This window comes from Amblyomma mixtum, chromosome 8 (genome assembly GCF_055824585.1).
Source record: "Amblyomma mixtum isolate Tamu chromosome 8, ASM5582458v1, whole genome shotgun sequence".
Taxonomy (NCBI): Eukaryota; Metazoa; Arthropoda; class Arachnida; order Ixodida; family Ixodidae; genus Amblyomma; species Amblyomma mixtum.
The window spans coordinates 139825034-139840211 of record NC_143019.1 but is presented as its reverse complement, the minus strand read 5'-3'; the positions used below and the strand labels follow the sequence as shown (position 1 = coordinate 139840211).

Here is a 15178-nt window from a genome sequence, read left to right as displayed (position 1 = left end):
TCAAAAGAGCATGGCTGGGCTCCACAGCAACCAAAGACACCCGTGTGTGTGTGCCCGTTTCCGTGGTTCCCTCACGTCAAAGCTCGTTGGAATGTGCATACCAGAGCTCGGGCAACAAGTAACGAGATAACGGTTCTATCATGAGAGTAATACACCGCAGTGTCATGACCAATATGAGAGGCAACGAAGTTTTTGCATAAAACTGCGAGTTTTATGGCTACTTCTCTGCTGAAACCTAAACAAACATCTCAACAAGAATGGCTTTAGCTTATCGAAAAATTCTTGCTGGAACTTCTCACGGAAATCTCTTGAAAACGACAGTAAGCAAAACAACCTGCTCGTATAGGGAACATTATTTTCGGACTGAGACACGCTTGTAATCGGAGACTCACAAATGTGTGCGATGACCTTTGAAAACACCATTTTCTCTTGCATGCAGTGGTCCCCTACGATTATACGCCTCTGGCTGTCCGCAGGCTGCCAGAGCGCGGAGCCAGGCGCTCGATTTTCTCCGCGCGATTTTCTCAGGCTGCTCCGCGCACTTCCTTTGTCTGCCCAGAACGCGTTCGTTTTTCTTTGGCAGTACAGTTTCTGCTAGCGGGCAGCCCAACTTGCCAGGACGATTTTGTGCAGCCAGCGCTCGGGCAATTAGCAGACTACGGAGAGGCGGTGTGGTAGCAGGAAGCTCGTGCAGCCATTTTTATATGGACTAGAAGGACCGCGGTTCTTCAAGCGATGTTTTGCTCGATCCCTAGCATGATGCAGGTGCTTGTTTAGACTAGAAAACACGGTGCACATCGTCTGTGTCGCCTGTAGTGACTCCTTTCGCGGTTATTCTCGCTGTTTATTTGTTTTAGAGTGCGTGTGTGCGATCCCATTCCGATCGTGTCACCACCTTGCAAGCACAAATGCTCACTTCATATTACAATCGCATACTTCTGATTAATATTTCGGCTTTTAATTTCGTGCACGCGACTGATATTGCAGTGGTGTTCGAGACCTTTCACGAGAGCAGCCACAGATTCCAGCTGCAAGTACGCGCTCAGACGCATGCACATGTGCATGTGCTAGACGTTTTTGGCAAGGTGTTAGTTGAGCCCGATACGAGAGCGTGTGGTCTTCATTGCATTCGGCGCAGTGCAGAGGCGGATATGCTTTGAGAAACGCTTGACTGACACATGCCCATTATTAAAAGTCCTCAGGAGCACATTGCTCGAGACATCTCTGCCGGCATATATTTGGCCACACAGTTGTCACTTGCGGCAGCCGACCGAGGTGAGTGCTGCTTCTGTCATCGCCAACTGTTGTACAGGTTGGTGCACGGGCCTTCTGCCGCTGATGTTTAGAATATCCGAGAAGTGCTGTATGCGTTTGGCTCATTAAAGGGATACAAAGTATCTCCCAGCGCTTATCATGCAAGCACAAACTGCACGTGAGGTGCTTGATTGTAGCGCCTTTCATTCCAGTGCCAGTTCTCTGCGGTAAAGCTGTGGCATTATAGATATGATACGCAGATAAATTTATACAGTACACCCGCTTGTTCTAGACGAACATTCAACAAGCGGAGATGCGCTTTTGTCGAGATGTGCATGCATTCCTTGCCCACAGCAAAAGCCAGTGACCGATAGATTGCAGTTGAATGGAACATGTCCTGATTCTTTTCTGATAACAGCTTACAGGAAGCAGTTCATGAGCACAGAAATCGCAAAGACCACAGCAAAGTCAATCACTATGCAGGGTCGACAGTCTGCGGTCATACCAGTCATACTTACTGCATAGTAAACAATTCCGAGAGTATGGCGTGTGGTTTTATAAGCAACGAACGGGCAGTTTTTCCCTCCGATGAGGTGTGGACTGAAACACGTTAGACAGCAATTGCTCATTGTATGCTTTTGAGGGTTTCTCAAAGCACACGGTGAACCAAAGGCGCACGCTCGCGTTGTCGTCGCCGGTGTATAAGAGTGTGAGCACGATCAGCAGTTTGTTCTGCAGTCTGCGGCAGCCCTCAATAACTTCAGGTCATTGTTTTCGATCTGAAGCAGCTTATTTCTGCTGTACGTGCGTAGGAATGAGGCGCAGCAGAACGTGAAGCTATGCTGATCCGTGATCTGTGACTTGCTTGTCGTCGTGATTGCAGGCTGGCTGGCTCCGGTGGCCGCCAGCCCACGTGACCATGATGCACTTTCCTGTCAGGGGCGAACTTCATTTCATTTCATTTATTTACCCTAAGGGCCCTTTTGGGCATTACATGGGGGGGAATAGAACTTCAGAAGAATGGCCTGAGGGGCGAGTTGGTGCACAGTTGTTGGTTGCACTGTTCACGATTGGTTATATATGCACATAAGCAAAAACGCACTTATAAGGTAACCATAGAATATATTAAAGGAAAAAATGTAGGAAGAAATAAACTAATTTGGAACCTGCGTATTTATACAACAGATATATAGATTTGAATGATTACAGCCAGCAGGCTGCCCAAGCATGGTAAATCGCAGAGTGCCAAACAGGAGGGACTACTCACGTGAAGTCCATGGGGTCCATGGAGGAAGACAGGGACACTTGGTCGAAGCGTGTGCTCAGCAGGTCCAGCGGAGGGGGATGGGCCGCTGAGGTGGAGTCCCGTGGCTGGCTGCCTCCTCCGCGGTAGGGGCGCCGCGGAGGCGGGGTGCTCCGCAACTGCTGTGGAGGGGCGCGCTCCTCCTCCGCGAGGGAGATGAGCTCCTCCAGGTCGGACATGTCTGCCACGGTGGACGCCGCGCGACGCCTGTGCGACACTCACATCGAATCATTGCGAAAGCGACACCCGGCCACTCCAACGGCACCAGAGCTGACTCCTATCACGGCGCGACTGCGATCTTCTGTGAACGGCGCAGTACCTCAGCTCCATGTTATTCCCCCCGCGATTTTGGCGCAGAAGAATTTCAAAATCTCACCTTACAGGTACTGCTACAAGCCAAAGGGATAGATTGCAAAGGGTTTGTGTGCTGTTAATTTGGAGTGCGAATAATAAAACAAGAAGAAAGTTGTTTTGAGCAAGGATGTTAAACAGCTACTTCACTGCGCCACAGATGTTATGGGAATCAGCGCCTCTGTGTGCATATACGAGGGTTGTTAATAAAGACTGAGACTGGGTCTAATGCTCTGCTCGCGTTCACTGCGATATAAATTGGTAAATTGGTTTTGAGAAAAGGAAATTGCGCAATATGTCTCGCATATCTCGGCGCCACGCCATAAGGGAAGGGAGGAAGGTAGGAGTGAAAGAAGAAAGAGAGAAAGTGGTGCCGTAGTAGAGGTCTCCCGAATAATTTCCACCACCTGGGGATCTTTAACGTGCACTCACATCGCACAGCACACAGGTGCCTCTTGCGTTTCGCCTCCATCGAAATTCGGCCGCCGTGGTTGGGTTCGAACCCGGGTACTCCGGCTCGGTAGACCTGAGTACTCGGGTTCAAACCCGACCGAGGCGGCCGCGTTTCGATGGAGGCGAAACGCAAGAGGCACCTGTGTGCTGTGATATCTCTTGGTGTTTTAGGTAAATAATGGGACTCCAATAATACCTACCAGATGCCGCATCACTCTCACTTTAACGCGCCAATAGCAATAATCATTCGAACATGAGATAGTATTTCATCACATCCAAGCGTGCTGCCCGTGTGACCCATGGTGACTTTGCCTGAACAACCCTATGCAATCAAGTTTTTTGTGCGGCTTAACGAAAAGGCCATAGAAACTCATTCCTGATTTAGCTGGTTCATTTGGTGGGGACGTCATGTCTCATGCAACTTGTTTCCAGTGGTTCAAGGACTTTGAAGAGAGCAAGGTTGACCCTGAATTGTGGGGAGGAAGCCATTGGTACAGAGGCTGCGATGATCGAAGCAAGGGACGCCTGTCCAGCAAGTTGTCCAAAACCTGAGGATTTTAGCAGCTTGAAAAAATTGATGCAGGTGTACATGCATAGTTTCACCGGCGTCACAGTGGCCACCAAGTTAGGGGCTAAAAACCTGGTCATTTTTCTGATTAGCCCAATGGCCTGCACTCTGGAAGTGAGCCCCCACCTGTGCTGTATGGCCGGGGGTGGTGGTGCCCGGTGGATGACCGTGGCGGCAGTGGCGTGGTCCACCTCCGTGGCGGAGGCCTGCCGAGAGGGTCGGCCGGGTGTGGACTTGGTGCGGGCCCCGTCCCCAGCATGCTGCGGGTGGGACTGCTGCTCCAGCCGGCCCACCGCGAACCCTGCACCACCCTGCAGGGAAAAGAAGAAGAGGACAGCTCAGCTGATCAGTAGACTTCACAGTATATGCAAGTCTGACTTCCACCTTCACAAGTATACGTGCTTTTCACGTTTGCAAACAAAGGTGTTGATACTATTGTTGTGAAGGTGTACGTTGCACAAACACGGGACAAACCACAAAGAAAAGACACAGAGACACTCACAAGTGCACTAACAACTGTTTACTTCTTCTTGGGAATGCATACTCATACACCTGGCCACGCAAGCTCAAACGCAATCTTTAACCACAATAGTCATGCCAAGGGCTGTTAACGCAGACGCGAACGCAAAAAAATTGATTTCAGCTACGTGCAGAGCCACGGACGTATCACTGATACAGTCTACTCCTTTCTCCTTTATGTGGAAAGCTTCCAAAGCCAGCTGCGTGTGTTCGTTTTTGCTTCTTCCTAGTATCACGGTCTCGTCAAATCACGGTGCGCAATTGCGGCAAGAACTAAGATGGGACACAAGGTGTGCCCCCTTGGTCTGTGCTGTTCTTAACTTTATGCGCAACTTCACAACAACATGTACCAACTAGCCCCGACCGAAGTTTTATTGAAGTGCTGATACTAACCCCAAAGTACTTCTGGTATCAATGGCACAGCATTTGAAAAGGTTTGCGCCGGTGCAGACAGACATGTGTCGCGCCAGTTTTGACAAGGCACCGGTGCAGACAGACGCGCCAGCTTTCCCTGCTTCTCTCTTTCCCTGGGGCTACTACCCGTCCTAATTCTTCAAACAGGAAGTGCTCAGCGGGCCAAATCCCAGTGTTGACAGAACAACAACAGTTTCATAAAACTGGGTATAACCTTGGGCCACCAGCTAATTAATAACAAGGCTATCTGCTTGAATTAGTGCTACTGCATCCTGGAGACCTGTCCCCGACAGTAGCTTTGAGAGCTATTCAGACTTAAGGCAGGGGTCCCACACTTTCACGGCCACCGACCATTTCTTGCAATATTTGTGCAGTTGCTGAAGTCCTCTGGCTTATGTTGAAAGAATTATCAAGGGCGTGGCTCAGAACTCCCTTCACAATTCTTTCCAACGAGGCGAGCAACTTAACAAAAAAAACGAACAGAAGCTAACATTCAGTGGCCTCCTTCACTTATAACTCTCGAACACCCTTCCAAACATAACAATACTCTGTGGAAATACCGCCCTATTTTAATTGCCAATGATCATCTTAAGAAAAGATTTCCTGACGCACATAACATACAGATGCAACACAATCCGGAAAGACACCCTAGCACATGCTAGGCTTTATAAGAAACCCGCAGACAATAAGCCCACACATTTCGAATCTAATTTTCGGTATTTGAAATTTTTAAAGTATTCGTCTCACACGAATAGTGTTTCCGGGACGCTTGCCCACTTGCTTTATGTGGTTTTGGTTTCGAGTATTGCCACATAGATGGCTTTTTTTTTTATTGTATCACTCTTTCAAAGTTCGGGGTCAGTCAATACACAAATCCCAGCCAGGTTGGGGCGCAAACCCAGCTACAAACTAAACAAAGGCAAGGTCAACATGCTATTGCGGAAGATCCTGTGTTCTGGCCATCTTTGAACCTCTGCATTAAGTAGTTGCAGCCATAAGTCGTGTCGCTGCCACCGTGTCAAGGCAGACACACTGAAGGAAAAACACAGCAGACAACAATCGTCTAAGCTCCAAACCAAGTAACCTCAATCCATTGTCAGTGAACCCCTTATGTATCCTGGCAGGGGGTGATGCTATTGACACGCTCAGACATTACTGGCATTCGAATGCGGGCATCGCTAAGGCTGCGTTCATCGGATCGCTAGTTGAGACCGACTCAACTCCACAGCATATTTACTACAGATGATGCCTCCCCTCCCCTCTTTTTTTTCAAGCTTTGGAAACTTCTGTTATCTCATGTCATCTCCAACACTGACCAATCAGGAAATTTCAAATTTGGCGGTGCTCTTTGGCTGGTCACTTGGGGTGCAACATGACCATGATAACATTCATCAGGGTCATGTGACCCCAATTGACCAATCATGAAATTTCACTATGAAGAAACCGCAAACGGCACGATGACAACTTAAACACTCCTACATTACAAGGAAATTTCAACGGTCCCAGAACACAGTGAGCATTTGTTTCAAGTGTTATTTCATTGCCAACACTTGCCTCAAAACAATTTCTCTGACATATTCAAGAAAACTATGCGCAGATTAACACAAGACAAAGGGATAAACACGTACACACACACGAGCGCAAACTTGCAACTGTATTTTTCGGAAACGATACATCACCTTAAAAAGCAGAAAGGGCGCCAGCGTACAATAGCCAGCCAGTGCAACACGTGTGGGAGCACATTGGCACAGCAAAAATAGCATCAGTGATAGGCACAAGACAATTCAAACTCAGCGGAAATGCCCAGAAAGCAGGAACATGAAAGCGGGTTATCGGTCGCGAAGAAAATGGAAGATGCAGCCACGAGAGCAATTCACTTGTTTGGTAGGCTTTGTCATGTGACGGGAGTGCATTTAGCTTATGGCGCTGGTATGTATCACTGCTCACCTCATCATGTGCGGCGGCGGCCAGCGCCTGGTAGACATCCTCCAGGTCGGCGTCCCGGTCGGCGGGGTCTGGTGCCAGAGCTGCGTGCACCAGTGTGTCAAGTGGGGGCGGAAGCTCCGAGCGCCGCGACAGGCCCCGCCGCTCCTGGGTCAGTGCCCGCTCTACGGCCGCCCGGTCCGCTGAGCCCCACGGAACTTGCTCTGCAATGAACGACGCAAGGGTCAGACAGCATATCCAGCTCAGGTATACTGGCTACTCCACTGTGGCGGTTGTGCGGTCGCATTCTTCAAAGCAGCTTCAGTTCCCAAGTGAAACAGAGGGGGTATCATCACCATGAGCCTGACTACACCCACTGCAGGGCAAAGGCCTCTCCCATGTCTCGCCAATCAACCCTGTCCCTCGCCAGTTGCAGGCACCGTATCCCTGCAAACTTCTTAATCTCATCCGCCCACCTAGCTTTCTGCCCCCTGCTACGCTTGCCTTCTCTTGGCATCCACTAAAGGACCAGCGGTTATCTTGCGTTCGCATCACACGCCCTGCCCAAGCCCACTTCTTCCTCTTGATCTCGACTAGGATGTCATTAACCCGCGTTTGTTCCCTCACCCACTCCGCCCGCTTCCCATCTCTTGACGTTACACCTATCATTTTTCTTTCCATAGCTCGCTGCGTTCTCCTTGTATAATAATACTGTATTATACAATACAGTATAATACAGTATAATACCATGAGCTGAAGTTCCTTTGACTCAAGTGACTACTCCACTATGGAGGTCACATTGTTCAAAGTAGCTTCAGCTCGCACGTGAAAGAGAGGGGGTATATGCAACCTTGTAGAGAGTACCACAACACGCCGCACAGGATGGGAACAAGTGTTGCTTGGCTCACCAGTAGTGCTTCCCCACACCACCCGCTGATGCTTATAGCCATGAGCTTCCACGCTCTACGCTGACAGAACCTAGGTAGGGTATGTTATCAGCCAAACACGCACCTATGTTGATCAGAAAGCACTTTTTGCAGCTGACAGAAGCACTTCTCAGGTGCACAGTGGAAATACAGGCTGCCAACTCTGGTAGAGTGCTTGCCTGTGGTGCTTGTGGTTCCACCGTCAAGCAGCTAACAGGGTGGGAAAACCATGGGCCTGTACAGCCTGATCGAGTGAAGTGCAAGATGGCGTGATCTTTTTCAGCCACACTGGACAAAAGCAGGCGCAAAGGTCGTCTACTCTGCCGCTCACATGCCCGGGACGGTATGCAACACGCGGTCAACTAAGAAGCGCAAAAACAGCCACGCAAGGGGAAAAAATTAACGAATGAATTAGCCCAACTTGGCCAAATGTGAATTCGGTGCGAGTGAAGCTGCTTACTGCGATGACGACGAGGAGCATGAATCCTGGGAGTTGGCAGATTCAATTTTTGGAGAAGCTGTCGCAGCTTTGGACCTCCTCCGCAGGTATGTGCATCGCACCACAAAGTGACGCTGACAGCAATGCGGCCTTTCAGCGGTTTGTCCAGCGAGCAAAAGAAACTGCAATCCGCCATTCTCGATTTTTTAGAGTCCTAAGATCATTTTGCAGAAATAAATTGTTTCAAGTCAAAGCTGCACTGCTTTCATTCATTTTCAGAACTATCCTCACTGTTGCGTTTTCCCGGCTGTTACGTTTTTTTTCCCGATCTGGCGAAAAAGTTTGAACGGAGTTCTACTGTATTGTGTTTAGATGTGAACGCAAAATGCGGTGCCAAAATGGGGAAAAAATGGATTCGTTAGAAGCATCCAACAAGTTTGCGTAGCTGTTAGTGCAGCCAACAACACAACACGTCTGCCCAGACTTCGCTTTTTAGACCCGCCGCAGTGGTTCAGTGGTTACGGCACTCGGCTGCTGACCCGAAGGACGCGGGTTCGATCCCAACCTCGGCGGCCGAATTTCGATGGAGGCAAAATTCCAGAGGCCCGTGTGCTGTGCGATGTCAGTGCACGTTAAAGTACCCCAGGTGGTCAAAATTGCCAGAGCCCTCCACTACGGCCTAAATTAAATTTAATTATTAACTGAAATTAAGAGCACTGAAGCAAACTCCATAGAAACCAGTGACAGACTGCCACTCCAATGCACCGTCTGGTGCTGTGGCCCATTCCGGCGACGAGGGAAGCTCTGAGAAACAGCGCCACCTGTCCAGCTGTCCGGTCCCTATAGACACCCTACTTTTGGGTGCCTGTTTTCTTGTTTGTAATGATGCGTAAGGCATTAATTACTATACATGGATTACCTCCCGATATTCTCCTAAGACCACTAAATAATTTACAATCGAATTTTTTTTGCTCGTGCTGTATCGGCTTCAACAGCTGAACGGTGACAGTGATGTCAAAGTGTGGTTATAGAACACGTGAAGCATGAAAAAACTGCAATATAAATGCCGCTTCTACACTCATTGTCATCCTGTCTCTTGAGGAAGGCTGGCTTCAGCACTGTAGTGAATTAAAAAGATGAAGCAGCAATTTTATCGACGTTTTTTCATGCCTCATGTGACCTATAATCTCTCTTTCGACGTCACAGCCATCGTTCGGCTGCAGAAACCGAAACAGCACGAGAGAAATATTTGATTATAAACTATTTCGGAGGTGAATACACTACATGCCAATTCATGCATAGTAGTGTCTTCCGCATCATTGCAGAGAAGAAAGCATGCCACCAAAATTAGGTGCCTATACTTCTTTAAGAAAATGCGATACAAGTTGACTGGACTCAAAAATTTCTAAGAACGTCCAAAGTTTGGAAGTAGGGCCACCCAACAAAATGGATTAGGTGGATTAGTGGGTTGGATTAGGATAATGTCATATGATAATGCAATGAGAGACACGTCCCCAGATTTTCAAATTTGGGAGTGCTGATGAGGTCCCAGCCCTCTCGACCAGTCAGGGGATTCTGTGACAGAGAAGCCAGAAATTTTTGTGAGGTGACAACCTCAATCCTGCTGCACTAAAATGGCATGAGCTTTTTAGTCCAAACACAACACACAAAGCAATACGAACGCACAGCTGGGCCGCTGAAGAGATGACATGCGGCACACAAGGAGAAGTAGAAGAACTGGATAAGACAGCGCAACGGAAGATGAGACAAGAGGAGGACACACACCAGCGCTGGTGTGTGTCCCTCTCCTGTCTCGTCTTCCGTTGTGCTGTTATATCCAGTTCTTCAAACATGGACCAACCAGCCCGTATTTGCCCCCTTCTGGAAGGAGAAGTAGATGTGCCCCTAAAAAACCTTCAGCCTCCTGCAGTCAAGAGTGGTCCCCTGCTCACCGGCGAACAGCTCCCAGAGGACGGCGCAGAACTGGTACAGGTCGGACAGCACCGTGGGCCGCCCCCCGGCCAGCACCTCGGGGGCCATCCAGTGGTAGTAGTAGTCCAGGAACTCCTCACCAGGGGCAGCGTACGCCCCCCCACCACCACCCTCGGACTCCTCCTCGCTGCTGGACAGTGAGGGAGGGAGATCATCCACACACTTAAGTGCTCTGTTGCCTTCCTATACATACATTTACTTGCCACAGGCGCTAAACAGACACGGACACAGGGGGACACACAGGACGGGCACTAACTTAAGGAGAAATGAGGGTCTTCAAATTTTTTTTTATTTGTTAACTTATCTTTCTGAAACTTAGCACCTAGGTATATCACTGAATGCTGATTTCAAATGTCTCCGATGGAAGGAAATATATGGCAAAATAAGATATCCTAATTAGGTCATTTCTCACGGGCCTTTATATTAATTTATCAATTAAGAATTTTTTAAGAATAAGCAGACATTTGAAAAGGCCCAAAGCACATCCTAAAGCTAACAAAATGTCTATAAAATGATTCTGGTGATCATAAATAAATAACAAAGTTAAAAAGAAAAAATTATGTGGCAGTAATTAGTCCACATTTGTCCTAATTGCTAATATATCATGCTTAAAGTCAAAAAGAAAGCTTTAGGATGTGCGGTGGACCTTTGGAAATGCCTGTAGATAAGCTTTTTCTAACTGATAAATTACTATATAAAGGCCCGTAAGAAATGGCCTAATTTGGATGTTATTTTGCAATAAATTTTCTTCCAAGTGAGATATTTGAAATCTAAATTGATATTTGAAATCAGCATTCTATGATACACCTGTGTGCCAAGTTTCAGCAAGTTATGTCGACAAGTAAAAAAGTTTTTAAGACCCTCATCCCCTCTTAACCTCTTTCTTAACACAGAGGAGGAGATAATAACCTTTGAAATAAGGAAGCACTGAAACAGTGTTATCGTCAAACACCATTTACGGATTAGCAGACATGAAAAGCATTTCCTTCTCAGATAGAAACACTGAGGCAGCACTGACGCAGGTATCGTCCTTTTGCGAATGTATATTGAACGCCTCTATAATTTGCCTCGTAAGCTAATCTTTGTGTGAATCAATGACAACAGAGCTCTTGAAATCCGGATAACAGCCAGGACACTCCTTTGTTTTTCCTTTTTTTTCTTTTGCATTGATGTGGCCAGCAAGATGCCCTTTGACACCATTCCTGACATCATTGTTGTGTTCTCGTGATCTAACAATGAGGCATCAGCCTGTCTGGCCTGGCCTATGTGCTTCCGGCCGCATTTCAACGGAATACTCTGGCAAATATATTTACTTTTGTCTCATGTGGCCATAAATCTGTACATTGTACATATTCTATATATCCATGCATTGTCTAGAGACTACAGCAGCAGACAACTTAAGAAAACAGCAGTTGTTAACACTGGGCCATGGTCCGTGGCATCCAGTATTACTCTGCTAGCCAATCACAACAGTAAACAAAATCAACTTTTCAATGCCCGAGTTTAAACAAGCCACGAATCAAAATTATAGAGTTCACTATCTTTTTTTCTTGTGGTTGAGTGCCTTCTTATTTGGGTACCAAGAAATGTTTCTACAACGGGCCACCTTGTCGTTGTGGAGCAATTCTGTGCGACAGTCCTGGATGTGGGCAGAGCTTGACTGCAGACTTGAGCTGTTTCAGGTACAGCATTGGCTTGTAAAAAATCTGGCAGAGGTACCTAACACTGCTTACACGTGAGAATGCGAAACTGCACAAGGTAGACGACCAGACTAGTATTCTGCATGCTTGCAGAATACTAGTTACTACTAGAATATAGAATACTACTCCTACAGTGCCCAGTGACTGCGAAGGCAGTGCAAGGGCCATTCAGTAGCTTGATTGCACCGTCTCACCAATGATGATGCAGGCAAAAATCGTGATCCATGTATGTCCATGCAATGCACGGTGGTCATGCGCAGATGCACTGACCATGATGACAAGGCACCAAAATGAATGATCTGAAGGGGGCTTAGACACCCGAGGGATACAGGACAAGCGCTAAGTTGCAACTGAAAGAATTGGAAGTGTAATGATTGATTGATTGATTGAAAACATCTTTATTTATTCAGTATTTTCAGAACATGTGGGTGGGCCGCCTAGTCCGGTAGACACTGCTCGAGGAATCAAACGCCCCAGCTATCCAGTGATTCGACGAGGCAGCTAGATATCAAGGTAAACAGACAGAACTAAAATACCGTATTTACTCGCGTATAACTCGTACCAAAATGTGAAAAAAAGAAAACACGTTTAAAAAGTGGGGGTGCGGGTTATCTGCAAATTTTTTCTTTGTGGGGGGGGGGGGGGGCACGTAGTCCACCATCCCCATCGTCATCGACACTTGTCAAGCCGAGGAAAGGTTTTCAAAATGAGTGACATTTTCCTTCCTTTTGGAGCACAAAGATAAGCACAGCCGAAAGTTGGGCAAGTTGGTTCACGTTCATGATGTAGGAATAGCGCACAGGGAACACGAGGGACGGAAAGGAAACGACACAGACAAGCAGTCAGCGCTTGTCTGTGTCGTTTCCTTTCCGTCCCTCGTGTTCCTGTTGCGCTATTGTTGCATGATGAACTCAAAGGTGAGTGCCCTATTCTCCGGAGGGAGGGGGCCCAAGAAGAAGGGAGGGAGAGGGAATCACCTGGTGCGCTGCACGCACTCGAAGTTGCCCAGCTTGCCAAGGCAGGGGGTGACCACGTACACGCAGTGGGAGGAGACGCACCCGTGCACCCACCGGCGGCTGTGCAGAAACAGCAGGGCCTCACACGCCTGCTGCAGCACCAGCAGCAGACGGCCACGGCTCAGGGGTCCCCCATTGTTCAGCAGCTGCATTGGATTGGATGGCCCAGCAGTGGGGGCAGCCAAGCATTCGTTTCATATCCAAGACTGACATCACCACATCCTTATACTCCGTTTCATACACAGCAGGCAACACTACGAAGGTTGCTGAAGTAGTGCCTCCTGGAAACCATATTACTCTGCCACGTATCATTCGTTCTTCTCTGGTCATTGTTTGGACGAATACAAAGAGTGGTATGAAACACTGTAGTAGCATTGGAAATCACGGTCGAAGCTGTGAGACGCTCAGTGTTCGGGCTCTCTGGCCATAATTTTCACGGCGTGCGAACTACTCTTTGGGCGCAGATTTAGTAGAAGTGATTTGCCCTACCAACCGCGTGTCATACCGCCACGGGTACTTTTTGCTTCTCGAAATCTCAACGAGTCGGAGGACGAAAATGTGGCAAGAGGTAAGACAAAGTCCGGGAGGTGCCAGTCACGGCACTTAAGATTTGTCGCTACGAAATTAGTTTGTGTTCGCTTTGGTTTGTTTGGCGAACTACTTTTTGCGTGCAGACTTAGCCTGCGCGAACAGGCGCGCTAGCTTTGGCAGCGTTGCCTGCTATGCATGAGACGGTGGTATCCAGACAAGAAAGTCTGTTATTCAAGTTACTCACACGCTCCTTTACATGGGAGCATTGTGTGAGTGGGGCAGTAGATAGAAATTGTAATAAAGTTTGGCGAACTACTTTTTGCGTGCAGACTTAGCCTGCGCGAACAGGCGCGCTAGCTTTGGCAGCGTTGCCTGCTATGCATGAGACGGTGGTATCCAGACAAGAAAGTCTGTTATTCAAGTTACTCACACGCTCCTTTACATGGGAGCATTGTGTGAGTGGGGCAGTAGATAGAAATTGTAATAAGGGAGCGATTACTCATTGGCATCCACCCAAACACAGCCATACGGCTGCAAAGGAAAGCTATACAGCTTTCTCAGAAACTTCGTAGTTAAAGAAAAATTCGTCCTTGTCCGGGGTTCGAACCCGGGACCACTGTATAGCTTTCCTTTGTAGCCGCAAGGCTGCGCTCGGGTGGATGCCAATGAGTAACTACTCCCTTATTACAAATCCACTCCACCTTGGCGGATTCCCCTCAACATTTGACCAACACTGTTCCCACTTCGAGTTATTGATCAATTCGCTCTCGCCCTACCATAAGCTTGCCGTCCCGGTTAGCTCAGTTGGTAGAGCGACTGCTCCGGTGAAGCAGTGGTCCCGGGTTCGTACCCCGGACCAGGATGAATTTTTTTTTAACTGTGAAGTATCTGAGAAAGCTGTATAGCTTTCCTTTGTAGCCATATGGATGCGCTCGGGTGGATGTCAATGAGTAATTACTCCCTCATTACAAATCTACTCCACCTTGGGGGATTCCCCTAAACATTTGACCTACATAGAAGTCAGAGAACAGCGCAAAAAAAAACTTAAAAGAAATGTATACAATAGTTAGCAAGAGGCACTGAGTAGAATACGATTGAAGTTATACAATACACAGTAATTAGATAAGTTTCAAAATGTGGGAACATGGAAATGGAAAACGATTTGACAGTGAGGCTAAAAAGTGCACAAGTTAGTTCACACTAAACAGCAATACAAGTGATTGTTGGCAAAAACACACAGAACTGAGACACTAGGCGAGGATTGCGGTTATCTTATCATGAAACACAGCGGGATTTCTGGTATTAGTAGCATCATCAGGGAGGCTGTTCAAATGGTGCTTAGTTTCATTACATCCGAGGTAACACACGACAGTTCATTACATCCGTGGTGGCATACTGCGGTTCCAGAGGTGGCACACAAAGGGTGGTTCAGTGATGTAACTGCTAAAACGCAACACAGAGCAACTTTCGGAGCACAAAAATTTTCAATTTGGAGAAGAGCAATGCACATTTAGGAGCAGTCCAGACTGGCATACTTTGGTGCAACGTTGATTTAGAAGCACTCTGGAGCATGTAGCTTTTTGTTCCCTAATCTCTTAGGCTGGAAAAGTTTGAGTGCGATGTAAAGAGATGCTACATCTTTAAAGAGGGGGACTCTGAAAGGAGCTCTCGATAAGTTGCAGTATGCCTGTGATGTTAAAGGACACTGCTTCACAAAGATCCTAGTTAACTGAGTTATCTGCAGACAAAAGTTAAATTTCATTGTCTACCTTTCCTTCCTATCGTCACT

General features: G+C 47.7%; 1 protein-coding gene across 4 annotated transcripts in view; it reads right to left on the bottom strand.

Annotated features, from left to right (window-relative positions):
- LOC149334628 (uncharacterized) overlaps nt 1–15178 on the bottom strand; it is an 86759-nt gene that overhangs the window by 24984 nt on the left and 46597 nt on the right. For 2 of the 4 annotated variants that reach the window (XM_089555271.1, XM_089555273.1), the window contains exons 6-10: nt 12820–13004; nt 10103–10269; nt 6810–7009; nt 4056–4240; nt 2522–2764 (exon numbers count right to left, since the gene is read on the bottom strand). In XM_089555271.1, the coding sequence (XP_089411397.1) occupies nt 2522–2764; nt 4056–4240; nt 6810–7009; nt 10103–10269; nt 12820–13004 (980 nt within the window). Of the gene's footprint in view, nt 1–2521; nt 2765–4055; nt 4241–6809; nt 7010–10102; nt 10273–12819; nt 13005–15178 lie in introns of all 4 variants that reach the window. The other 2 variants (XM_089555270.1, XM_089555272.1) reach the window with 1 other exon arrangement.